The 26122-nt window shown below is 45.8% G+C and overlaps 2 protein-coding genes across 2 annotated transcripts; both read right to left on the bottom strand.

Annotated features, from left to right (window-relative positions):
• Positions 1-10920: 10920 nt before the first annotated feature.
• Positions 10921-16154, bottom strand: LOC146176698 (iris-like). Its single transcript, XM_084581361.1, has 2 exons — positions 15884-16154; positions 10921-11825 (listed from the first exon to the last, which is right to left on the bottom strand). The coding sequence occupies exons 1-2, from the start codon at positions 16137-16139 to the stop codon at positions 10921-10923; spliced, it is 1161 nt and encodes a 386-aa protein (XP_084437487.1). The 5' UTR covers positions 16140-16154.
• Positions 16155-18937: 2783 nt separating this feature from the next.
• LOC146176697 (iris-like) lies at positions 18938-24518 on the bottom strand. Its single transcript, XM_084581025.1, has 3 exons — positions 24316-24518; positions 23243-23532; positions 18938-20057 (listed from the first exon to the last, which is right to left on the bottom strand). Exons 1-3 carry the CDS (start codon positions 24501-24503, stop codon positions 19153-19155), a joined length of 1383 nt encoding a protein of 460 aa, XP_084437151.1. The 5' UTR covers positions 24504-24518; the 3' UTR covers positions 18938-19152.
• Between the last annotated feature and the right edge of the window lie 1604 nt (positions 24519-26122).

Below are 26122 nucleotides of genomic sequence, written 5' to 3'. Positions count from 1 at the left end.
AACATCCATTGCTAATATGGTGCGTACATTGCGGCTGCGGGTAGATGATAGAACTGCTGATGCCAAGACAGCCAACCCGTCCTCTGTACCTATGTATGGACGAAATCCAATTTGAGCAGGGTGATAAAAACCGTGCTGTTCAAGCCACCAAGAAAGTCGTGTGGCTAGCATTTTCTCGGCGAGCTTGCAAAGCGTTGATGTTAAGGAGATTGGTCGTGAGTTTTCGAGGTCCGTTGGAGGCTTCCCAGGTTTCGGAATATGGATCACGACAGCGGTTTTCCAGCTCTCGGGTACGACACCATCAAGCCACACTTTGTTTATGGTGTCTAGTAGTTGAGGAAGTGCAGCAGTACTGAGGTTCTTGTAAACCTCATACTGAATTTTGTCCAAGCAGGGCGCTGTTTTCCGTTTCGCATCGTCAATTGCAGCCAACAGCTCGCACATCGAAAAGGGGCTCGCAATTCCATCAGCGTCGGCAGCAGATGGTAGTTTCCATGCGTCTGCAGGGATACCTGCCAAATTATTGTTTACAGCTGAAGGAGGCAGTATATCGTATTTTGGGAAAAATTTTCGAGCAGATTCTTTGGCGAAATCGCCCGGCGACAGATTAGCCGCAAAGCATGCTGTTGCTGCTGCGTCAGAAGAACGACGACCGTGCTCCATTGCACGAAACGTTCGCCAGAGTGAGGCATTCGATGATTTATCAGAAAATTGTTCACACCATACACGTCACTGGCGTCGCGAGAGATCGCGTTCATATCTCCGAGCCTTCGCGGTAAGATAATTCAATCGTGTACGTGCCTGCCCCGAAGTAGGGTCTCGCGTAGCAGCCAGCTCAGCTTGACGGCGGGCTGCCCACAAGTTAAGCAGGCCGAGATCTGGTGCCGGTCGACCTACATCAATCCAGGTAGTAGTCGTAGCGCTGTTTAGTGCTCTCTGTATACGGTCAACAAGGAGTGACGGCGAATCTTAAGACATACTGTCGAGACATGAGCGAAAGCTGTCCCAGTTTATCACAGAACATTTGCGGCGTAAAGGACGGAGACGGGAGGGATGGAGACCGATGAGGATAGGGTGGTGATCACTTCCCCAGCAGTCCGGCTCCATGTGCCATGAGGAAGTTCCTGCGCCCAACCACCACGTCAAGTCTGGAGCATAGGCAGCACTACGTATGTGACGCACAGGCCGTGTTGCTGTCCCAGGGTGATTAAACAGAACAAACAGGGCATCAGTGAAGGCGTCCCGCACAGGCCTACCACGAGGGCTTGCAGTCGGATACCCCCAATCTGGGTGAGGAACGTTAAAGTCACCTCCGACTAAAATTGGACACCCGGGGTATTGCCGACGAACAGTTATTAACCAGCCAAGATTAATACGGGAAGAGGCGCCTGCAGCTGGTCGAACGTAATAAGAAACAAAAACAACGGTTCCTTTCAGAAATTTCGCAGCAACTGCTACTACCTCTTGGTAGCACCAGTTTTCGAGAGAAAGGCGTACATGAGGAATACGCGTTTCAACATATATCGCCGCCTTTCCCGGGGGAAAAGCAGTCTGCACGCGCCGGTCGGTCATTGAAGGAGACACGTAGCCGCTGAAGCCAGGAATAGATGGCAAGGCGTTCGTTTCCTGAAGTAACATAGCCCACACCCGAAGCTTGTTGAATCGCAGTCGGGTCTTGAGCTCGGCCACCTTCGTGGAAATGCCTCTACAGTTCCACTGTAGTACACCAGGACGACCGGATTTCGCCATTTTTGTGTGCTAGTCCAAGCGCTGTAGTATCACGGATGTCAGGTTGGACAACTGGTTGACCATATAGCGGAGCAGCGATGTTGCAGAGTTATCATTGGGCGTTGTGGTACTCTGGGAAGAGGCAGCAAATGGCCCTGTTGCGCGGGATGAAGGCGGTTGTGTTGAGCAATTACTAGATTTGGCGGTTACTTCTGCAGCTCGCCGACGTCGAGCAAGCATTTCGCGGTGTTGTCGGAGCTTAGAGACTTCTGCTAAGAGACGATTGATGTGCTGATCCACTACAGCCATATCGTCGTCTGGTAGATCAGTACGCTGCTGTATTGGCTGTTGCGACGGCGTTTCTTGAGCACCGTATCATTAGACTTTGTCTTAGCTGGAGGTGCATTCGAAGCGGGCTCAGGAAGCTCTGGCCACTCGTCATCATCATACTGAAGAGCTGCAAAGCGATTGGATGTCTGCACCGGTGTCATGTCCTCTATTGGCCAACGCTTAGTGTTCCGAAGACGAGCCTTCTGCGTTGCCTTTTGCTTTGTCGGACAACTTGGAGATGTTATCTCGTGGTCGTCCGATTTGCAGAGGCCGCATCAGTACGTAACTTTTCCTTCAGACGCACCTTCATCGGCAGTAGCAAAGGGGCAAGATTTGCGCATGTGCCCTGCCCGAAAACAGTTATAACAGTAAACCACACTCGGTTTATACGGCCGTGGCCTTAATATGCAGCCGTAGTAGTACAGACAGGCTGGGAGTGTCGGAGGGCCTTGCAAGGGGATCATGCAGGAACGGCCATTTCCTATGTGTCGGGCCTGTATGACTCGGTGCGTTGGGCAGTACAGCTCACGTTGAAGGGTGGTTTGATCTTCGTTTATGTCGACGTTGTAAACGACGCAACGCTGCAAGTTGGAGCCTTCAACTAGATACACTTGCACAGGCACTGAGATCTCACTTGTGACTGAAATATAACTAAGCGCTTGGACACGTTCCACCGCTGTAAGTGTCGGGAGCCACACAGCTATAGTGTTTGACTTCTTCCTTGCCGTGAAGCCGTGAGGTACTGTCTTGTTCTCTTCCTGTGTCGTCTCCTTCACCAGATTTCATTGTCATCTGCACTAAAACAGCTGGATTCGACCACAATTGAATGACAAAGGTTGGCGAGCACCGAAAGGCCCCTTAAAAAGGCCGGCCGCAAAGATACGACTGGATGCACATCCAGAAAATTTTCAGTTTATAATTCACTCCAGTATTATACATAGTCCTGACGTAATTCGACGTCAAATATTAGTTCGCCCTCCGGTTTTCAAGGGTTCCTAGATTACACATCAGCCGCCTTGTTTCGAATGTGTGGACATCTGTGGGGCTCTCTTCTAGCTATAACACGGCCACTGCTTTCAAAGCATAATTGCGTCCGACCCGGCCATTCCATAAAGCTAGGCGGCAGGCCATGTGAAGCATCACATCCGCGTCCCACTGTGCATATATCGCTTTGCTTCGATAAGAGCCTGCAACCGACGCAATGCTGCTTTGAAAGCAGTGACCGTGTTATAGCTAGAAGTGGATCACCCTGTACATTTACCATGCAGCGGGCCGTAAGGAGCCCGTCTGAAAATAGTCCTTTCTTCTCGACACAGGTTTGATACTGAACTTGTTTTGAAAAGGCTTCTCAGACCAGTCGCTGTCTTGCTGCGATCAATGTCGATTGTTCTTGTATGTGTTTGATAATATGGGCGCCGAAGTTACAGATTTTAAAAAGCAATTAAGGAATTAAATGAAGAATTTAGAAGTCCGATTGAACTGCAGCTAAAATCAGAGCTTCAAGAGATGAAAGAGAGCCTAGAATATGTCAAAAAGACGTATGAAGAAACGAGAGATTGGAACGAACAACTACAGAAGGTAAATAAATCTCTTAAGAAAGAAGACGAAGGCGATGAGAACCAGGCTCTATTTGAATGTGCCCGGACCAAACGCCCGAAGCAGTCGGCCATTCTACATAGCCGGTGCAAACAGTATATGCCCAATGATGCGCATTCAGCACGGGTTTCCGCCTGCCACGTGTGAATAAGCCGCTGTGGATATTTTTATGAAAAATAGTTTTACACTGCGAAAGCTAGTCTCTATATTGTGCTAGCTTCTTATAGCCCTTGTTTATTTTATGCGAAGCATATTGCTAGAAGTAAACCACAGCCCTTCGTGACGGTTGCACGCCGTGCAAAGAATGTGGAATGCTACGTCACACCACGTGATACGCTGACATCCCGACAGAGGAGAGTGCGGAGCGAGGACCCCGCTCAGCAGCAGCAAGCCTGCCTGGCGGCAGAGGCCGTGAAGCAACAATGCATACTCACCAGACCTTAGTTCGCGAGGCTCCTGAGTAAGGCTCCATCAGGCCTGCGTGCCGGGGAGTCCGAAACAGAGCTTCTTCTCGGTGGAAATAAAGGTTGTCAACAACAACAACGGGGGTCCAGCTCGCGCCGTCGGCTGCGGTTGTACGCCGTGCGGACCACGTGATATGGTGACGTCACACCACACGATACGCTGACATCACGACAGAGGAGAGACGGTGGACCGGCTCGCGCCATCGGCTGCGATTGCACGCCGTGCGGACCACTCTGCGTAACATCTCCATCGTTCTTCGGTCATCTTCAGTTTGCCCCACTTGTGCATCTGTGTATCGGGTATGTCATTGGTAGCGGTATCGTTTGGAGGTAGTCCCATCTTTGCTCTTGTAATGGCGTTCTTATAGCTAGGTACGCGCTCGTACGCACTACCTATCGTTTCTTTGTCTAGGTAACAAAACAAATTGCGCGATTCGGTTTTGTACAGTTAACGACCGTTGGTGCACGTCAAGCCGACTGGACACGGGTAGTTTACGGGGAGGCTTTCCCATACGACCGTGTTGTTGCCGAAGAAATCAAAATCGTTGATTCCTTTAGCACGTCGGTGTTCTAAGAGCTTTTGCTTTGCGTACATATTCGCGTAGTGGCAATCGAGTATCGTTGGCCTGGGGGACGACATGTTCGTTGTGCGTGTCGGTAACACAGTTAGATTAGAGATGAACGAGTCATGCTATTACCTAGTTTTTTCTCCTCTCTTAACGGTGAAAGAAGCTAATATTCGCAGTCCCCATGTACCTTCTAGTTTTACACGTGTGTAGAATGTGTAAGCTGACCTGACACATGTATGTTTTAAGTATCATATTGCACCACTGTTCAGGCAGAGCTGCTATTTCTGGGCACTTAAAGTATTCAATAAAAAAATAAATACAAATAAAATTTTTTGGTCATGGGAACGCAGTCTTTCAACAGAAAAATGATGAGTAAAGAGCGATTCTATGGGTATCTGTGTCCTAGATCTGGTGCAATGGATATCTGTTAAAAAATCGCAAGCACAGGCTTTGTTTCTTCAGTACCTCGGCGACAGCAGTGATTTTACAGTCCTGTAAAGAGATCATGAGATGGTTTTCTCTACAGAATACAATTTGCATAATGGTCAAACATTGAAGGCAAATCTATGTAATGTTTGTTAGGATACCTGTGTTAAGTCATTGCGGCTCTATCGGCGTTCTTCTGTGAGAGATATAAATAAATTGCTGAGAACTGAATGTGTGTTTCACCTATCAGTTCAAGCTCGTATGGTTATAGATGACGTCACCAATTTTAACGGACTAGGACCAGATTATTTACCTGAGTTAGCCATTCAAAATTAAAGCTGGACGTTTAGCTTCGTCTTTAGAATAAACTTGATAACTTTTTAAGCTTGAAATTTTTATTTTGCGAAATTTTGGAATTTTGGCAGAAACGTCTTTATTAATAATAATTGGTTCACAGGAAAGGAAAGGCGCAGTATCTGTCATACTTCTGTGGATACCTGAACCGCATCGTAAGGGAGGGGAGGAAGGTGGGAGTGAAAGCGGAAAGAGAGAAAAGGGAGCCGTAGTGGAGGGCTACGGATTAATTTCGACCACCTGGGTATCTTTAACGTGCGCTGACATCACACAACACACGGACGCCTCTTCGTTTCGCCTCCTTCCAAGAGAAACGTCTTTATTTGGTTTGGTTTTGGTTGAAAAGAAACCGCAGCATCTACCCGATTGTTCGCTGGACATCTGGACTTGAAAAAAACGGCATACAATTGGTGGCCGTACCCATGTCGTCCCTTAGAATGCCTGTGGCACAGCAGCCTCAAACTTGACCAGCAGATGGTTGCTTAATGGGATGCGAAATGCTATTATTACACCACCTTGAACACAGCACCACAACCTGTTGCATCACAGCTTCAGCTGAAATCATGCGAGTATTAAGGCGAAAGCCTTTAATGGCTGATGCTGTCGTGCACAAAATGTGTCCCACTATTGCGGCGGCTCTGCCTGGCCGAGGCGGGATGACGTCATAGAGGTCTAGACCTATCACAGAGCACCGCCACAGTATGCGCGAATGCGTGCCTTATATGGCTATATGCCAATCAATGATCAATTACTAATTAATGACTAAATATTTGATCAACTGTAAATCCCAAATTTATACCTAATTAGGTAATTAGTTAATAAAATAACTGATTATACATTATTTACCTACTTAATTACTAATTACTTAATTATTTTCAACTTAGTGCCAATTGCGTAGCAGAATGCGGCACTCAAACTTTAGCTTTTCACTTCTTTAGTCGCTAAAGTCCCTTGTAATTTTTATTTTTTCGGGCGACCTTTTTTTTTTCAATTACGGATTATAAAGCGCTCACGACGAAGCTTTCGATTTAATGAGCTTCTCTAAAAAGTCTTCATGCCTTCCCAGCTTGCTAGTGGAGTCAATCGAAGACGTGATGACGACTAGACTTACGCTTCATGCCGTTTATATTTCACGTACCCTTCGGTTTTCTATTAAAACGCGTTTACCAATCAGCGCTTCATAATTTATTCACTGCTTTTTCAACAGCAAGCGTTCACGTCACCTGTTTAGTTCATGCCGTCATCCTTTCCGTTTAGGGTCAGTGAAAAACTGGTACAAATTGTACGTAGTGATCCTGGCTTGTCTCGAATGTTTGAACGCCTCAAATTGCTATTACTCACCTAGACAAAAAAAAAAAGAAGCAAGGAAAGATGTATGCTGAAGCGTATTATAACGGATCAGAAAAGAAATAGAAGACGACATGCTACTTTTATCATGCCTGCTTTTTAGCATCTGCCTTATTTTCATCATTCAGGTTCTCATCCTCGGTTCATCCTCAGAAGCATAACATATGAAACAACACACGTGAATTCCAATAAAACATAAGTGTAGAACCTCGACACTCTCATTCGTAAAGCCATTAAAATTGGTATACGTATTACCTGGACGCACTTCTACGCAATGGCTTCTCCGCTTGGTGCTTCACCACAAAACGGACGAACCCGTCGAGGAGTACAAGTTCAATCAATTGAAACTCAGAACTCACAGACACTAGACGTGCAACGCGCAAAAAGCGGATGCAGAGTAGGCATAGATGCAAAATTAATTCAGAAACGCATCCCTGTCGAAATCAGCTCATACATCGCTGCATCCACAATCTCGCGTAATATGCGTAAAGACCGATGCCAAGCAAGTGTTCGGGCACTTAGAAAATTGCACGAAACAACCGGAAAGCAAATACAATGATGCGACAAAATACCAAGCAAGACAAACCCGCTACATTTTCGCCATATCATTCGTATTTACTGAAAATAAATCCTCAGTTCCATGTAAAAGATGGTGTTCTAAATGACACTGCAGAAATTAAGCTTCGAGCCGAATTCTTAATATATGCAAACGATACAACCATATTACTTTCATCCACACGAGCACAGAACTTCTTGACGTCGGAACCGACGCACTACATAAAATTAGCAACTGGGCAAGGCAAAAGGTTTAATAATTAATGAATCAAAAACCAAAGCTATCACTTTTCGCGCTAAGTCTCGAGTAGTTCCGCACGACATAATGCTTACTTTCAACAACTGTGTAGTTGAAATATAATCCAGTTGTGAAACACTAGGCGTATTGTTTACCGATTCCTTGCCTTGAGATGCACATGTGGATCGCATTGTGTCTAAATTAGGAGACATGATATATATTTTTATCGTCATAGAGACTACCTTCCCCAAACGATCGTATTACTCCTCCATAATTATCTCTTTGTCACATATAAATTAATCGGTTCTTGTGTGGGGCACTACTACATAATCCACAAGTTAAAACTCTCCCGGCTCCAAACTGAAGCTATCCGCATTATAATCCGGACTGACCATGATCATCAGGTAGTAGCTTACTTAATATCCTGAAATTGTTAAGTTATGATTCATGCAGCTACCAGCTATGCAAAAATTTTATTCGTTGAAAAGCAGCAACAGAATCATTTTCGTATTGACCTTGGCGATCTAGAAATCGAATAGCATACAGGTTATAATATACGGAACTCTTTGTACTAGAAAGTACAGTATTATCGCACCAATTGCACAACACAATCCTTGAAATGTCGCATACCAACACTCCTCAACGCTTCTCTTGATCAAAATATTGACATACTTAACTTTCATGTCCGGCATCTAAAACAATTTTTTTTTTCAATGATACACAACGATTTTTTTTTGCAATCTTCTATATATGTTCAAATTAATGTATAGTTGTTCCGATTTTCTCTGACCTTGTCATTATTTTATCTTCTCAGGGAGCAAGATTTTGAACAATTTTGTTTTCATAAATGATGTATGCTTCATTTTGATGAATTTTATGAGCTTTTTCATGCTCCTTATTGTATCTCACATTTGTAAAACATCGGCCCGAATGTAGTTTTGCTCATTTTATCATTCTTTATCAAAATGAATCAATTTTTGTTTTTTCTTAACATGCTGGAATGAGGTACACTTGAAAACTTGATTTATTTATTTTTATTTTTACTTCTCGTCATTCTTTGTTACTTACACCTTTAGGTGTTGCCACGGGTTTTTACCTTACCTCCTCCACCCTGTTTCATGAAAATCACCAAAACACATTATTCAAACAAATCACACAACGCAGTAGAACAGGTTCAAATTGCCTTAGCCCTCTTGGCGTGCAAAGAGCATGCCATTATTCTTACTCATTCGTAGTCCGCGTCTAAAAGCTACCGCAAATTATTAATTTCCAGCTTAGCCCTTCATATCATTCGCCACAAATCAGCATGCCTTCTCCCAGACAGCCAGATTATATGGAACCTGGTGCACACCCAACTGTAAATAAAAAGAGGCCGCAGACGCTTCACCGCAAGGAAAGCCAGACCTTCACTATACTGCCCGACGTATTTGGTACAATCCGGGACACAGCCATAAAGTATACTGACTGTGAGCTTTCAACGAGCCTTCAATGGACAAAAACTCCTGTCAAAATAGACAAACCCCAATGGATGCAAGCATTCCCCTTTAGGACATAATACACGCACATACAGAGGGAAACACTTATCTATACTTCAAATGATAAAATATACTGATTTTCATTTTTCGTGAAATAATTTCTGGACACGAATGATCTCCCGACGAAATTTGTGCACTTTGTCAATGCCATCGAATTCATAAAAAACGTAGAGGCAGCCATTTACATGTCTCGTGTAATTTTTCCTACCAGAGGTCATCAGAAAATAAATAATACGTTTAGAATATTGTGATGTTTTGGGGATTTCTCTAAAAAAATGCTAACAACTTTCTAGCAGCGAGGACAGTAGGATTTCTTGCTGACAAAGCGACTTGAAATAATTCGCAGGGGTTCTCTGTTAAACCGAATATACTGCGAAAGCAAGGGATTTTCACCTTTTGCTTCTTTTGACTTTAGCAATTGCTGCATTTGACACGATATTTTTCGATAAAAACTTTGTGGTTATGAACCTAGTGCACTGCAGTTCTGGCTGCACATGTGGCACCATCTGGGGCCCGCCTCGTAATGTACCGGATGTTCAACCATGGCCTTCCCAATCAGTTCCGGTATAACGCTCCGCTTTAATTTGAAGGCCGCTAGTTTAACCCAAGTTCTGGAGCCATCTTAGAGCCGCCCGGTAAAAGGATGGATCTTTACTCCTACTTAAACCTGGTAATAGCGAAGGAAAGCACATGCCGCGATATCGTAGTGAAAATACGCTAGTCTACTCAACTCGATTGCCCGGGTTCAAACCCGACCGATTCGAATCCGCTCCGATGAATTTCCTTTGCAGTCAAAGCACTAAAAGAGGTCCTGGCCACGCATTTGTTCCTTCGTAAGTTCCATCATTCTCTCTGTTCGCTGATGAACTACGAAGACCTCTTCGGATAGACTCGCATGTTGGAGAAGCCACTAACGGACTAAAACTACCCGCGCGAGGCGACGTAGTTTTGAACTAAGGAAAAGCTAAGCCAATTACAACAGCGGCTCATGCAAGACCGGACAAGATAGTTGGTCGGTGGTGTTAAGGGTATGAAATTTCGCACTCATATATGCGAATATTGCATCGCAGTCCTTTTAAAAAGTGGGGCTGTACTCACATCCTCTTATTAAAAAAAAATTATTTTGTCACTGCCCTTAATATCAAATCGAAAATGGGTTGCTCCCGACAGGGATCACCGCATATAATTCATGGCAGCATTGATGTTTGGGTTTACACATCCCAAGCAAAAAGACTCAAATCAGTAGAGATAAAAACCATCCTCTTTTGTTTCTATACAGCCAAGAATGGCCAACTACGTTTTCCGTTAAGTTTCTAAGTCTTCCTCACGCAGAAATCAATTTTAAGCACATATGGACTTTTATTTGAACAGTACCATTGTATACGGTTGTATGATGATTACACTTTCTTTAATGTGATTGTCGACGTGTTGTTATTAAAAGTGTCATGCACAGCATTCTACGCATAGTTTAGGGCAGATTAGTCTGTTTTTTGTGATGTAGAAAGCTGCAATTTTAGAAAGGCTGGGATATCCAGAAAAATATAATGTCCGTAGTGAACTGCAAATATCAGTCAAAAGAACTGAAAAGACTGTCATACTAATAAGTTCAAAAATAGTGCATGTAGTGAATGCATTTGAACTTGAACTCGAGCTCATGGTATAGCAGGAAAACAGCATAGGGAACCAACAATTGTTGGAATCTGAAGCAAAAAAGAAAAGCAGAAGTAGGTAGGGTGATTCTTTCTCAGGTCACTAAAACATGTGCTGGGTTTAAAATATTATGGAACGTGAGCGTAGGATCCCAACAGCAGGACCGTGTCAGGGTCCCGGGCCAGAACCATGAAGAGGAATGGCCTGTCAACCGTTAGCTTTAGGACACATTTGTCCGTGGCGGTGCGCTCGGCTTCTTGTGCGACCGCTTTGCTCTCCTCCGCTTTGGGCCCTCTGTGGCCGGCTCTGAACACAGCAAGGTGCTTAGCGGCCGACACTCTGAGCCCCACAATGCGTGCAATGTTAACAAAATCAGCGGACTCAGTGAAGGCGTCCACCACTCCCATCGGTGGGAGGTAGTGCTTGAGATCGGTGAGGCACTTCACCTTCATCTTGGGGAAGGTCACCTCAACCAGACCGCGCTGATCCAGCCTGCTCAAGCACGTCAGTATCACCGCGGCGTTCAGGTTCCTCTCCAAGCCTTCCAAGTTAGTGGAGGGCGCGGGAACGAAGATCGCTAAAGAACGCCGCGGGTCCTGGTACGGAATGTCCAGCACGATGCCCTCGAAAGCGTCCCCTCCCTTGAACTGGGCGAACTGGAATATTCCCCTCATGGTCAACATTTGGACGCAGTCGTCCCCTCGGCTCTCGCTCATGCTCTCCGGGTGGAACTCTCCCATCGACCGCTTGGCTCCTCCGGAGGCAAACCATCGCGAGCCGAAGCAGAACACACTGGCCAGGACCACGAAGGTGTCTAGGTCCACGCTGTCTCCGGCGAACACGTCTCGCTCGAAGCAGAATCCGGTCAGGGCCCGCAGGAAGCCGTCCAGTGCGACCCGGCTCTGCTCGGGGCTCTCGGAGAAGTCCTGGATGTGCACGTGCATGTCCAGGCTTGACAATGGATCCTTGAAATCCTTGGACACGCTCACCCGGGCGTCGTGATAAAGGCCGGTGTAGGAGGTCACCATAAGGCCTTCGATAAGTAGGAAAAAAGTGTTGATTGGAAGCAAACTGATTGTGAGGTTTTCTCGAAATGGTGCCATGGCATAAGCATTTTCCCATACACTAGATGGAAATCAAGACATATTTCTGAATAAAGCACTGCATACAAGCTGGCCATGATAAAGGAGACAATCAGTCCAAATTTCGATACCTGTTGGAATTCCAAACGTTGCACGTCCTGCAAACATATGCAGCAATTTCCCTACCCACCACGCCCGTTTGACTGCGTCTGTATTGATTTATACGAACCGCTTCTGTAATATACCGCTGGCAATTGTTGTGCCACCGTTTGGGCAGAAAACTTGACAACGTATACGAAAACCATCGCCTTTCCATCTGCTACAGCGTCAGACATATACTCTCCATTTCTTCGCAACGGCTAACCTCATGACCTGCTGAGTGGCAAAAGTTGCAGCCTGTTATCTGACTTCCTAAACGTTCTTTTGAAGAAGTGCAACATAATTCATAATTAGCGGGCTCACAGAGCAATTTCATCTTAACTTTTTAACATCTCCTCAGACCACTTAAGTTAGGCTCTCGTCTTGCTGTATGGTGTGTAGTGTATGCGTACAATACAGTTACACAGCAAATACTGCGCTCTATCCTTCATTCTTTAGGGCCGTCAACCTTGCACTCCACTAACACTATTCTTCCGTAGCAACCAGGCACATATTGGTATACCCTGCCTTTGAAACCTCCAGACCGGCAGATTAGGCAGCAAATGACTCATCACACAACCCTGCACTTCTCCTCTGGCAGTCTTGTGCGCCTCTGGATTCCATCACGTACTCCGAGCCTCCCCTCAAATTTTATGCCAACTATCATGGCCGCTACAGTTTCCTACATCTCCTGCCTCCTCTAAATTATATTGGAGAGCCTCCCTTACTCCCTCATCTGGTCTCCGCCGGCGCGGCTCGAGACTCTCCATATTGAGCGTCTTAATGGTCTTAAGCAACTCTCCCTAACGTGGCTACTCTCCTTACCGGGGGCACTTTTAAAGTTGTAAAGATAAACACAATTATGAGCATTGTTATAAGCGGCATCGCTATTGCTGCATGTGCTCAACCTATAGCTGTCCACAGACTTTTTTCGTTCCTGCAACTCGTGCACCCCTATTTCTAATAAGCTCCCATCTTAGACAAATTTCCATTTAATAGGACGTAGGTGGTTATATTGGAGCTAGCGTAAATGTCGCGTAAACGAGAACCATTGCAGTTGCGTCCGAGGCAGGGCTCAGGGTACTGTATCAGTGTTCGGGCTCAGTTTTAAAGCAAGCGCCCTTCTTCCTCTTTTTCAAACGTCTGGACTCCATCTTCAGCGATTGCTACAATATTACGTATACTTGGACTTTACCACAGCACGGTAATAACCTGGAATATAAAGGAAGATCAGTGCGTTAGGTAAAACCTCACTTCCACTGCTTCAAAACGAGGATGCTGCTGTTCTGTTATATGTAGGCGCCTTTGAACAGTATTCAGCAGTGGCTTGCTGATTATTGGGCTTTCGTGCGAAGCGGCTGTGGCCGTCGCTATCCAACGCCATAGGCTAGAGGGATATGCATTTTATTTTTCGTTAGTATCTTTCCAAGCTAGGGCTTAGGGTCATAATGTATCAAAACGAATAAGGAGATTTACCTTCCGCACCGAAACTGCTTATGCAGCAACTAAACGATTACGAAGTCTTGTTTTACTTCCGCTCTAAACGTAAGGTTGCCCGGCTTGATTGCTGTCTTAGCTCAATTCTCATTAGGTTTTCAAGCGCAATGCATTTACTTCCCACAGTTTTGTAATGAAGTTTCCTTCGTGCTACTCCGTTGTAAACATAATCCATGCTATCTATTTATCATTTTGCAAACTTCCACCACTCCTTGTCTGACGTCGACCTGTTCCAACACTTTTCGGGATTCCGTGTACGCCAAACGAACCGGTACTTACGTTTCCAATTCTCCGACGATTGGAAGAAGCTAAAAATGTGACATAAAACAGCGACCTTAATTTCTAGAGAATGACGCTAAATTTTATTTATTTTTTCTATTTATTCATATACCCTCAGGGCCCGAAGGCATTAAAGAGGGGAGTGGGAAAGATACATTGGTACAGGGTACAGTGCAGCATAAAACAACAAAGGAGAAACAATAACACGGCGAAGAGTGATCAAAACAAAAAAAAAAGGATTGGCGCAAAAAAAAAAAAAGCGGAAAAGCAGGTGAGACAAAAAAAAAACATTTCCGACAGTCAACAACGTCACCGAAAACGTACAAAAACAATTGACTACCATCTATAAATATAGATTACATACGGCAGTCATAAAAGAATTTGGGTCCGTAATATCAGCAATGTACCTAGGAAGGTGGTTCCAACTGACAGAAGTGTTTGGAACAAAAGAATAAGAGGCGTGTTTAGTACGACATGACGGAACACCTACTTTGTGAAGATGATCAATGCGACCTGAAACATATGTGGGGGTAGTTAGTAGCCGGCTCTTAAGGACAGGATTGTGGTAATAGATTTTGTGAAATAGGCATAAGCGAGACATTTTTCTGCGTAGTGAAAGCGGTGGCAATGATAATGTTGTTTTCATAACGGTAACACTGGAGTTACGGTGATAGTTAGAAAGTATAAAACGTGACGCGCGGTTTTGAACAGATTCGATTTCAGATTCTAGAGATGCAAGGCCAGGGTCCCAGACAGAGGCTGCATATTCCAGTTTAGGTCGAACAAGGGTTTTATAAAGAAGCAATTTTATTGAACTAGAAGAAAGGGTAAAGTTTTGGCGCAGGTACCCCAACATGCGGTTAGCATTGCTAGTAATAGATTCCACATGCAGATTCCTAGAAAGATTAGAAGTTATGTGCGCACCAAGGTATTTATACGAAGACACAGTTTCAAGAGGAGTATTACTGAGGTTATAATTAGCTACTTCATTGTTACTACGAGAAATACGCATATGTTTGCACTTGTTAATGTTAAGCTCCATTTGCCATAATTTACACCACTCTGAAACTTGGTTAATATCAGACTGAAGAACAGAAATGTCAGAGTCACTGTAATTTCACGGTAAATAACACAATCGTCAGCAAAGACACACACAGAACAAGCAATGGTGTTAGGCAAATCATTAATATAAATTAGAAAAAGTAGGGGCCCTAGTACGGAGCCCTGGGGAACGGCTGAGCCACTGGAGAGGAACGAGAGTTCGATTTATTTGCTGTCACGTATTGAGAACGGTTAGTGAGGAAAGACTGAAGCCACGAAACGATGTTAGGGTCGAGTTTGAGGTTACTTAATTTGAAAAGTAGTAATTGGTGAGAACCTTTATCGAAAGCTTTGGAGAAATCGAGGAATATACAGTCTGCTTGGAACCCCGGTCAAGAATGAAATGAAGGTCTTCTGAAAAGCATAGAAGCTGAGTCTCTCATGAGAATGTTTTACGAAACCCGTGTTGGGAATGACTGAAGAAAGAATTTGATTCAAGAAAATTGGCGAGATGAGAGCAGATGACATGTTCCATGATCTTACATGGGATGCTAGTAAGTGAAATTGGTCGGTAGTTATTAGGAGAATGTTTGTCCCCAGACTTGTGCAGGGGAACCACCTTGCCCACCTTCCAGTCGCTAGGAACACAACTACACTCAAGAGATTGTTTAAACATTTCAGCAAAAATAATGGCTGAGCGCTCGGTAATAAGCGCGTTTGTTCAATTTACGTGTGAAATATTTGAACAATAGTTGTATGAGGGACGCTTTCCAGTTTAAAAGCTAGTCTCGTCAGCTTCGGCGTAAGTAGCTGCTTAGGTTGGTAAACCGTATCATGTGCGCATTTGAGCACATCTTTCTAATCATATATGTACCCCAATGACCTCAGTTGTGCCGGCCTTATAGAGGGAGCTCCCATGTTAAGGGCAGCCTTTATGGCACAATTTTTTGTTGCCTAAAAGGGCAATAGAAAGGGTTCGAATGTTTTTCTTCACCTGTTCTATCTGAGCTACCACAAGGGCTTCGGGTTTCAGGAGGCGGGATATGTACCCTACCTGAATGCGTGTGTCGGGTCTTGTGGAAGTCCCGGCAGGAGAGGTGGTTGGCGTGAGAGTCGAAGCGCGCCACGATCTCTCCGTCGTCGTCCGTGTGGAGCACGCGCGCTATCTGGCGCCGAGTGGCGCCGCCCGAGCCGTGGTACATCATCACCATCATGCAGGACAGGTACCAGGGGGAGATCAGTACGTTTCCCCCTTCCTGGCGCATGCGCAGATACAAGTCCAAAGGGAACTGCAGCAAGGGTCCGGCCATCTCGGGTTCGATGTTGAACGGGGCACGCAGATATCTGCGATATCAAGCACCATTCAGGCATGTGCAGGCGTTTCTTTTAAATGCTAATAGCAACCGGAAAATGGCACCAGGCATGGAAATTCCTTATATCTCTTTTTTGTGAGTAGTAGCGAATGAAGTGTACAATATTATGGTGTTATGGTGTTGACGTCACAGAGTCAGGAATCATCACACGTGTCTTTGCCACCACAGAATAGGGCCTAGCTTTGAGGGTGGTTGGGGCATAACACTAGTCAGGAAACGTAAAGCGTTCGTGCTGCTAACTGTCTTCAGTCTGCACCATCGACCACATTCATCTTATCCTACTGAACTCACAATAGGAGATAACTGATTTTTATTGGTTCAACGCATAAAGTGCGTACAAAGAGTTGGGGAAAGATTTGAGAAATATGATTTTGTTTATTCGCATAATGCCGATATCGGGCCAGCATTGCGCTGTCGAGTCCAAGAGACAAATCTCATTATTAAGGTATACGGGGATAATACGTGAGCGAGAGCAACTGTTAAAGTAGGTACGTCTTTAGCCAACAGTGCAGTGCATCGGAAAGCACCCCTCCCCCTATCCCAAAGAAACAAAGCCTGAGGGTAGCTGATTGATTAATTGATTGATTGATTGATTGAGTGATTGATTGATTGATTGATTGATTGATTGATTGATTGATTGATTGATTGATTGATTGATTGATTGATTGATTGATTGATTGATTGATTGATTGATTGATTGATTGATTGATTGTGAAAGGCGCGGTAACTGTCTTCCTTGTTCTCTGTGGACACCTCAACCGCGCCGTAAGGGAAGGGAGGAAGGTGGGATTGAAAGTGGAAAGAGAGAAAGAGGAGCCGTAGTGAGAGCGCGACAAAGCCCTACCTTTCAAAGTGGCTGTATGGCTCGGTGGGTTCATGGACAAGGGCGGCTTCCAAGCTTCCCGCCGAGCTCGTCGCGTAGCTGACCGAAGAGGAGCTGGTGCTCCAGATGCTCATCCGCCCTGCATGCGGCGACGAGGACCTCCGCATCAGGCAGCTAGAACGGCGACGGAGGCACAGCGGTTGGTAGGACATCGTCGGTTCTTCGGCCGCTGCTTCTTCTGCACGAGGCAGGTGTGCGCGCTACGGGACGCAGGTAAAGGCCTCATCTTCTTCCCTCTGTGACGTGCACACACCATGAATTCTGTGAATATCGCGTGGACGATTGTTAGAAACCTGGCCACATGCGGACGTTCATAATTCACAGTTAGCACGTCAGAACTAACCACGACAGTTATGCTCAAGCTGCAATACTGGTGATTTAGGTTTGCACTATGACCTCGGGGGGAGGGAAATTAGAAAGGAAAAATATGCTATTCCTTAGAATCGTTGAGCTCTAATTTAAAACGTGGCGATCGAGGCTGCAGTGAAACTGTCGTAAGGAGCTTTCTTTGAGAACACCATTTCCAGAGGGCACTGATGATCTGGAAAGACCATAGAGTTTATTACACTAACTAGAAGGAAAGCTGAGGGCGCTGCACTTCAGCCACCATGGGCGCGCTAAGAATCATGGGCCGGTGTGCTACTTGTTGCGGGACGGTCGGTTTTTCTCGGGTGCACGGAGTGGCGCTACTATGATGCTTCGTTTTTATCATCATCATCATCATCATCTCGAGGTGCTTACATAGACCGCAAATGCCATAGTAGCGAAGGCGCAAAGACAGACGTCGCCAATAAAGGGTTTCTGTTTCCCGAAATGCCACTAAACGTTTCCTTAAGTAATTGCATAGCCATAAATATTTCCAAAACGTCTTTTTTCCAAGCGTGCCTATTAAGTGCGAAATATTGGCATTTGTGCAGCTCAAAACTAAGCCAATAGGAGAAAGAGCCATCGCTTATATTGGATAAATTTCACACTGACATGGGGGGGGGGGGGGCTTTTTGACTCTTTTATTGCAATTTATAGTCACAAAATTGAATGTTAGATCATTGTTTATGTTAGAACAACGTTTATCATTGCATTATTTTGTTTCACCTTAAACATCAACCGTTCTCTTTCTCTTACAGGCTTGCTAATACTTCAATAGACCTCATCCACTCATATAAATACCTGGGTATCATTTTAAGCCATGACTTATCTTGGCGCGAACACGTTACTAACATAATTTCTTCTGCTAATAAAACCCTAGGATTTCTCAAGCGTAACTTACGTCATGCATCTACAGATGTAAGATTACTCGCCTACAACACACTGGTCAGACCCAAACTTGAATATGCGTCCCCTATTTGGAGCCCCCATCAAAGATACCTTCGATGCACTTGAAGCCATCCAAAATCGCTGAGCTCGTTTCATTCACTCCCAGTATTCGTACGAAGTCAGTGTATTATCCTTGAAATCGCAGTCTAATTTACGAAGTCTTTCTTGCCGTCGCCGCACCGCCACACCACGGCCGCTCAATGGAGGCGCACTTCCATTGAGTGGCCGTGGCCACACTTTCTCTTTTCCACAAATTTTAATACAGCTCCCTACGCCAAGAAGCATACATCTGCGCACCTCCGTCACGCATATCCCATCGCACCGGCCACCCACTTCAAATCTCTCGTCCACGTGCCCATACCATAACCTTTTCCTCTTCCTTTGTTCCACGAGTCGCGTCAGACTGGAACGACCTACCCAACTCCGTCGCTGCCATCACCTGCCCATCATCCTTCAAGGAATCAATACGGAAAAGGTTTATATTATTGCCCTTTTAACAAAACAGTCGTGTAAGGAGTATTATCTAAGAGAAAGAATGTTTGCTTTAACTGATCTATCAAGTCCATGGTAACATGGCAGTGGTACACGTAGCAGTCTGCAAGTAACAGAGCGCGTTAATATTTGGACCTTAAAAACGTACAGCTTCCTTTAGGCGCCTATAAAAGAAAATCTCACACGGAGATAATAGAGAAAGCACGGAAATGTCCAATGCCTTCGTCCCAAAAATAAATTTAATTTATAGCGTCCAAGATATTAGACAAAATGTGTGAAGGACCCGAGAAGCATCACGGTGTTTGGGTCACGAGCAAGAACCATAAACATAAACGGCCGGTCAACAGTTATCTTGAAGACGCGTTTGCCCTTCGCAGCCCGCGTGGTTTCCTTGGCTACTGCTTCCGCCTCCGCCGTTTTGGGTCCCCTGTGACCGGCTCTAAACACAGCGAGGTGCTTTGCTGCCGAGACCCGGAGACCCACAATGTGCGCAATGTTGACGAAGTCGGCGGAGTGGGTGAAGGCGTCGACCACTCCCATCGGTGGAAGGTAGTCCTTCAGGTCTGTGAGGCACTTCACCTTCATTCTGGGGATGGTTACCTCTACCAGACCCCGGTGTTCAAGCCGTCCCAAGCACGTCAGTATTACGGCGGCGTTGAGGTTCTTCTCCAAGGCCACCAGGTTAGACATTGGCGCCGGGACAAATATTGCTAGGGAACGCCGCGGGTCCTGGTACGGGATGTCCATCACAATCCCCTCGAAAGGGTCGCCTCTCTTGAACCGGGCGTACTGGAAACTTCCCTTCACGGTAAGCGTGGGAACGTTGTCACCTTCGCGATTGTCGATGGCACACTCGGCGTGGAACTTTCCCGTCGAGCGCTTGGCTCCTCCGGCGGCAAACCAGCGCGAGCCAAAGCAGAACACACTGGCCAGCACCACGAACGTGTCCAGGTCGACGCTATCCCCGGTGAATACATCTCGTTCAAAGGCGAAGCCCGTCAGAGCTCGCAGGAAGCCGTCCAGTGCGAGCCTGCTCTGCTCGGGGCTCTCGGCGAAGTCCTGGATGTGAATGTGCATGTCCAGGCTTGATAGCGGTTCCTTGAACTCGCTGGACACGCTCACCCGGGCGTCGTGATACAGGCCGGCGTAGGAGATCACATCGAGGCCTGCGCGCAACGTACCGAAGTGTGCTTAAATAATTATAAACGATTTCGTGTAGCATACGTCCGAAGTATTCTTCTGTAGGGCGCGCATTGAACATATTTCAAAATTGCAGGGGCCCACGTAAGTCCACTTACGTGCAGAACTGCGAATGCATTGCGCTTCCCGTGCCTAGTTATCTTATGACTGTGGTGTTTGGGTGCTCAGTACTGTTCTTCAGATGCCCTGTCTAATAGTCAAACTTGGACGAAGTCAATTTTTGTGGGTCAAGCGACCAAATCTTTCGAGTGGCCCACCCAAACATACGTCATAATTCATTCGGCCATATTCAAATTACATTAGATGCAAATTGTGCTACAAGTAGGGTCAAATGAAATTTAGGGGTATGAACAATGTTACGACCACAGAGGGAGTAAAATAAGATAAAAAAGCATTTATTGCATACCTGCCTAGCGGGCACAACTCTTTTTGACTAGTTTTACAGTTAGGTTTTATACCACTGTGATAATTCCTTCAAAGTTTGTTTTAGGTTCCAGAAGTAACCAGTCTTTCTCCTCTTCCCACCACAAAACCAGCTCAGACTGGAACAACATGCCAGCCTGCCTCGTCTACCTTCGCGAACCTGAAGGATTCAAGTATACACTTCTTTATCACTTGTTAAACATCTTACTATAGTATTTTCTAATATTACAACTCTGATCTTTACCGCCTCAACGCCACAGATAGTAGCCAAAGAAGTAGATAAGTAAAACGTTTACCAGAGGCATCTTTCTCAGTGCTTGAGGCTTGGCTTCGTAGTAACACGAACGTTGTATTGCAAGGCCGATTAGGGCAGAGGAGCAAAGCAGTTGCATCCTGAGCCGTTGAAGAACCACCATGAAGTAAGACGAAGGTCACTGAGCATTCACTCAACGCAGTGCACGTTTGCTGCAAATTTAAAATATTCCCACGAGGCTGCTGGAACTTAAATTGAGCCCTTTAATTGATAATGAGGATTTGAGAGACAGTTGGCTAAACAGCTTAGCCCACCGATTTACCACAGAAGGGTCCGACGCGATAGAAGCTGTAGTGTCTCCGGTGCGACTGCTTCAAGGTTATGCGCTTCTACACCGAAAACCGTAGGCCGCATCATTCTTTCCGGCCCCACCCCTCTTCACTTCCCTCTAATTCATGACTTTGCTCTGCCCGGCCATATAATTGAATTTACTCTGTTTCAGGCGTGCCTTGATTCTGAAGCGACACCCGAAATTTCAAAGTATGAAAGAAAAACATTTGAATGTGAACCGACAATCGTAGCGACAAAATTTGAAAGCGACCTGTTAGCGTTAAATCACCCGTTTCAGTTAGCTCTTTAGATAACGATCCACGTCAAAGTGCCAAGCGGCTTAACAGCCCTGTAATTCCGTCAGGTATGGTTATAAATCTGTACTAGATTTGGTCAGCGCTACTTTTACTCAGTCTGTAGGATTCTTACAATAAAATATTGAGGTCGAGGAAGGAGGAGCTTGGACTTGTCATTTAGCGCTACACGTGGTGCAGGAAATGAATTTCGACAAGAGCAAGGTAATTACAGTTACACATAAAGCGTCGTAGTAAAATTCTTAAATTTTCAAGCGCCGTTCGTCCCCCTTGATGCAGGTGATCGCTAACGGCTTTGTCATGCAGTTGAACCAAGCTCTATGACCAATGTAATTCCTTTGTGAAATCAGGGCTAGCGTCTCAAGTACCTCCTTCCGCTAGTGAAAGTTAGTCCTGCTTTCTGATGGAGTTTCTTTAGGATACTGAGTCCCTATTTTTCCAGTATCAGTGAGTTGTGTGCTTACTACTTTTTATACCTCTATACTTCTAAGCCAGCCTGGCACTGGGAGGCGACAAAGTTTATTTACGGCGACCTAGGAGCCCAACAGGCCCTCATTGCGCGGACCAAACTTTGACCTCCCGAACTGTGGATGTCACTTAGTCTGCAGGGCCTATTCGCGGGCTCACACGCTCGTTTTTCCAGTTAGCAACCGTATTACGGTGAAGTTGGTCAGTTTGGCTTGATATCTTCGATTGTATTACACTCAGTAAAATACTCAATGACGAGCTTCTTCGAATTCTGGCGGTAGGTGTTAGTAATGTTCGAGCATGGTGCGCTGCGCATGCGTGTCGAAGATGCATCCGGATCCTCAGATTCATCTGCTACCCGCATCCTTCTTCATTCCTTTACGCATGGTTAAGGTTCCCGCCGAGCACTGAAACTGTTATTGCGCCATTCATATTTGAGCAACATATCATGGTTTTTTTTTCGTTCCCTGCTACCGCCTCCTTCCTGAAGCGTTCTTAGCTCTTAGACAGGAAAAGAACTCTTCATTCATTCCCACCTTCCCCCATTCCCTCACGACACACTTTCACTGCCCCCGGAGAAGGAGAATCGTTACTACCACTTTCTTTCCCTAAGACTATTTCAACATTGTCAATTCAAGAGTGGAAAACAGCCACATCTACATGCACTCAGTGCTCTCGTTATCCCTTTCGTGCATGTCGGTGCATTGCCGTGATCCTTGATATCATCAGCCCAGACTACATCTACCGCATGTAATTAGGATTGCGCGGTTATTATCAGCAAGTCCAGTCCGTAGGCAGTCATGGCCACCTGTAATATTTGCCTATCTTAGGCAACAATTTCGGTTAACCTATACTCCTATCTGCTTTCTATTAAGTGGATTACACGTCCAAAAATAGAAACACAAATTTTTCCACGGACCTATTCCACTCCTACCTCGATGGGGCCGAGCCATATTCTCCATTACTTCCATGATGTGTGCGCTCTCTAAAATATTTTATCTGCGATCCTCTAATCCAGCTGAGTCTTAAACGCGACCTTTAAAGCTGTTGAAGAGTGGCCTGCAATAAAGTCATATACTTCAATTCCTTGCCTCGAGAAAGGCTTTAAAATTGACAGTCTAATTATCAAGGGAATGCTTCATAAAGGTTTTTTAAATAAGCAGTGTTCTTAAGGACATCATCAATAATGAGTGCTGATGGCATGACGTCGCTTTGGTGCCTTCTTGCGCTCTTAGAAGCGAACAGCCATGTTTTCCTTCACAGGGCAAAAACACATGCAGCGTTTATTATTTTCTTCTGAATCCCATATTCATGCCAAAACTACTGTCATCGATTGGTAAATCACTGAACAGCGTTCTTTTACCAGAGTGCGTGTGACGGTGCTTGTGGAAGTCCCGGCAGAAGAGGCGGCTGGCTCGGCTGTTGAAGCGCGCCACTACTTCTCCATCGTCGTCCGTGTGCAGCACGCTCGCTATCTGGCGCCGAGTGGCGCCACCCGACCCATGGTACATCATTACCAGCATGCAGGACAGGTACCAGGGGGAGATAAGCACATTTCCCCCTTCCTGACGCATGCGTAGGTACAGGTCCAACGGGAACTGCAGCAGCTGTCCGGCCATTTCGGGCTCGATGTTGAACGGGGCACGCAGATACCTGCAATTCGGCTTGCTGCTGATTATCATTCGCTTTAGGAACGTAAAACTAAGTGCCGTACGAGGAAAATTAGGAATGTTTAATACAAGTTTATGTGGGGCACTAAATTCTATTTACATTGCTGTTGTAAAAGCACGGTCACGTACACTTCGATCAGTCACCCTTAATTACCAAGGCCTCGATTGCAGCTACGAGGCCTTTCAAAACCTTACGGGTGCTGTGGCGAAGAAGGGAATCATTAATTGAGCTCATGGGCCGCCTCTCTTGTCACGGAATCGGTGTTCGGAGTTCGTTAATGGGACTACAGCACTGATTACAATCCGAGGTCACAGATGTCACCACGTCTTACTAGAGCGAAGCCGGCTAACAAACACACTGAATGACTAAAACCCGCGCCACGACGACGGACAAGAAAGAAGGATAAGCACTGATGTTTCGTGTCCCTTGTCGCAGCGCTGTCTTTAGTTCACTAATGAACCAACGCGTTCTGTTTTCGGTCCTCTAAAGATACACACGTCTCCATATTCACGACCACAGCAGACCCTTCTGTGAAGCAAGTTTTCGGACAAGGGTGATATGCCTTCACCCGCATTTGAAAGTGAAGTGGCAATGATGCCGCGAGAGCAATGCCGTTTGAGTTTCCGAGAGATTTACCGACAATTGCACACGATTCCTTCTGCAGGCTAATAGTGGGAGCGTATTATCGCTACGGTTACCTACCAAGAATATCGAATTACGTTCAAGAACTGTGCGTCATAGTCGAGGGGAGGATAAAAGGCCTACCTTTCAATTTCACCGCGATGAACGACCGCATCGGTTGAATTGTGAGCATGGGCGGCTTCCTCCGTGCTGGTCGCGTAGCTGGCCGACGAGGAGCTCGTGCTCCAGTCGCTCTGCCTCCTGAGCTGGGGCGAAGACATGTGCGCCGCGCAGCTTGAGCGGCGACGCGAAGCCTGCGGTCGGGTGGACATCGTCTCTTCTTCTGCTCCTTCTGCGCGTGGCAAAGCACGGTCTAAAGGATGCACGCGTAACACTTCTACTTTTTCTTTTGTGAGGCGCCGTAGCGGGGATACTGCCCTAGCACAGAAGGTGAGCTGATTCGCTAAACCATCGCTCAAGTGGATTAAAAAATTCAGCTTGAAAATTTGAAGCGCACGATTATCGCATTGGATGATTGGACCTCTCGCATAGACTGAGACCTTCACGAGCGTTCGTTTAGTTCAATGCCGTTCACGACGAGGGAAGGCGTCGTAGTCTCCTCGGCCATCGCTGTGCGAAAACAGTCACGTATGGCTATCAGCTTTCGGCCGATGCGCCGATCTTGTGCTGTGAATAATGCCCTGTCAATAGTGCTTAAAAACGCTTTTTGTTCATCCCATTGACACTGCCTTCGTTTCATAGTTACCGTCAAGGGAGAAGGCAGCTCTCGATCACGAGGCGGGTAACGAGAGTGAGCAACGGGCCAAACCCCAACGCGCAACACTATATACATCTTACCAGTATTTATGGGGATAAAATGTTGAGGTTAACGAAAAGGACTCTACCTAAGGTAAGGAGAACACAAACACCTATAGAAAACAAAGTAAGTTTAACATTAAGAGATAGGAAGCGTGCGCGGTGGGTCAGAGAAATAACTTGAGAATGACATTCTCGTTGAAATCAAGAACAAATGAACATTGGCAGGACATATAGTGGGAAGAAAGGAGGGTACCCGATGGTCTCTAGGGGTGAATATGGATTGCAGGGGAAGGAAAGCATAGCATGTAGCGGCAGAAAATTAGGTTGGCGAATGAGTTTAAGTTAGCAGTGGTCAAGTGGATGCAGGTAGCACAGGACCGGGTTCTTCTCGGAACATACGAGAAGCGTTCTGCCTGTAGTAGGTATATCTATAGTCTGGCTGATGCGGATTGAACATTTTTCCGTTCATCCTTTCTAGTCGGCTTCTGTGTTTTTATCACATATTTTTATTTGGGAACTACATTGGGGGTTATTCTGAATGTTTGGCTCTTCAATTTTCTTTACTCTATTATCCTACTTATTTTTTTGATCTGTCATATCACTGGTGCTAGCTGTATTTGTTCTGGTTTGTGTGGATAGTACATGCGTCTTTTCAGAGTGTTACCTTTGTATCTCACGTCATGGAAGCTCGCTTTATTCCTTAATGTTTAAACAATGGCGGTTGACTTGGCAATGGCGCGAGTCAATTGAATAGCAACCGCGTATACCACGTAACCATCGTTGTAACGAAACTGAGAAAAAATATTTTTAAAAGAATCATTGCCGCGGCTGGGTTCCGTACCCACGAGAGAACGCACAGATCAGCTTCCCAGACCCTGGCAGGACAGCACTACGCTATCGCCGCTTACCATTCTTTATTGCACCATGATATCGCCGCATCAAATTTTCCGCATCCTTTAGCGCTGTACTGCAAACATCCTCGTCTTCAAGTTCAACCTGCAATACACTCTGGCGTGGAGCGGTGAGCACCGTCGCCTTCATGACGTTTCATCTGCGCCACTCATCCAGTTAACCCACTTCGAATACGCCATTTGACAGAGTTCGCATTTCCTTTCCTCAAATCCAACGTGAG

Source organism: Amblyomma maculatum, chromosome 10, assembly GCF_055883805.1.
Source record: "Amblyomma maculatum isolate TAMU_Amacu chromosome 10, ASM5588380v1, whole genome shotgun sequence".
Taxonomy (NCBI): Eukaryota; Metazoa; Arthropoda; class Arachnida; order Ixodida; family Ixodidae; genus Amblyomma; species Amblyomma maculatum.
This window is presented reverse-complemented; position numbering and strand designations above follow the sequence as displayed.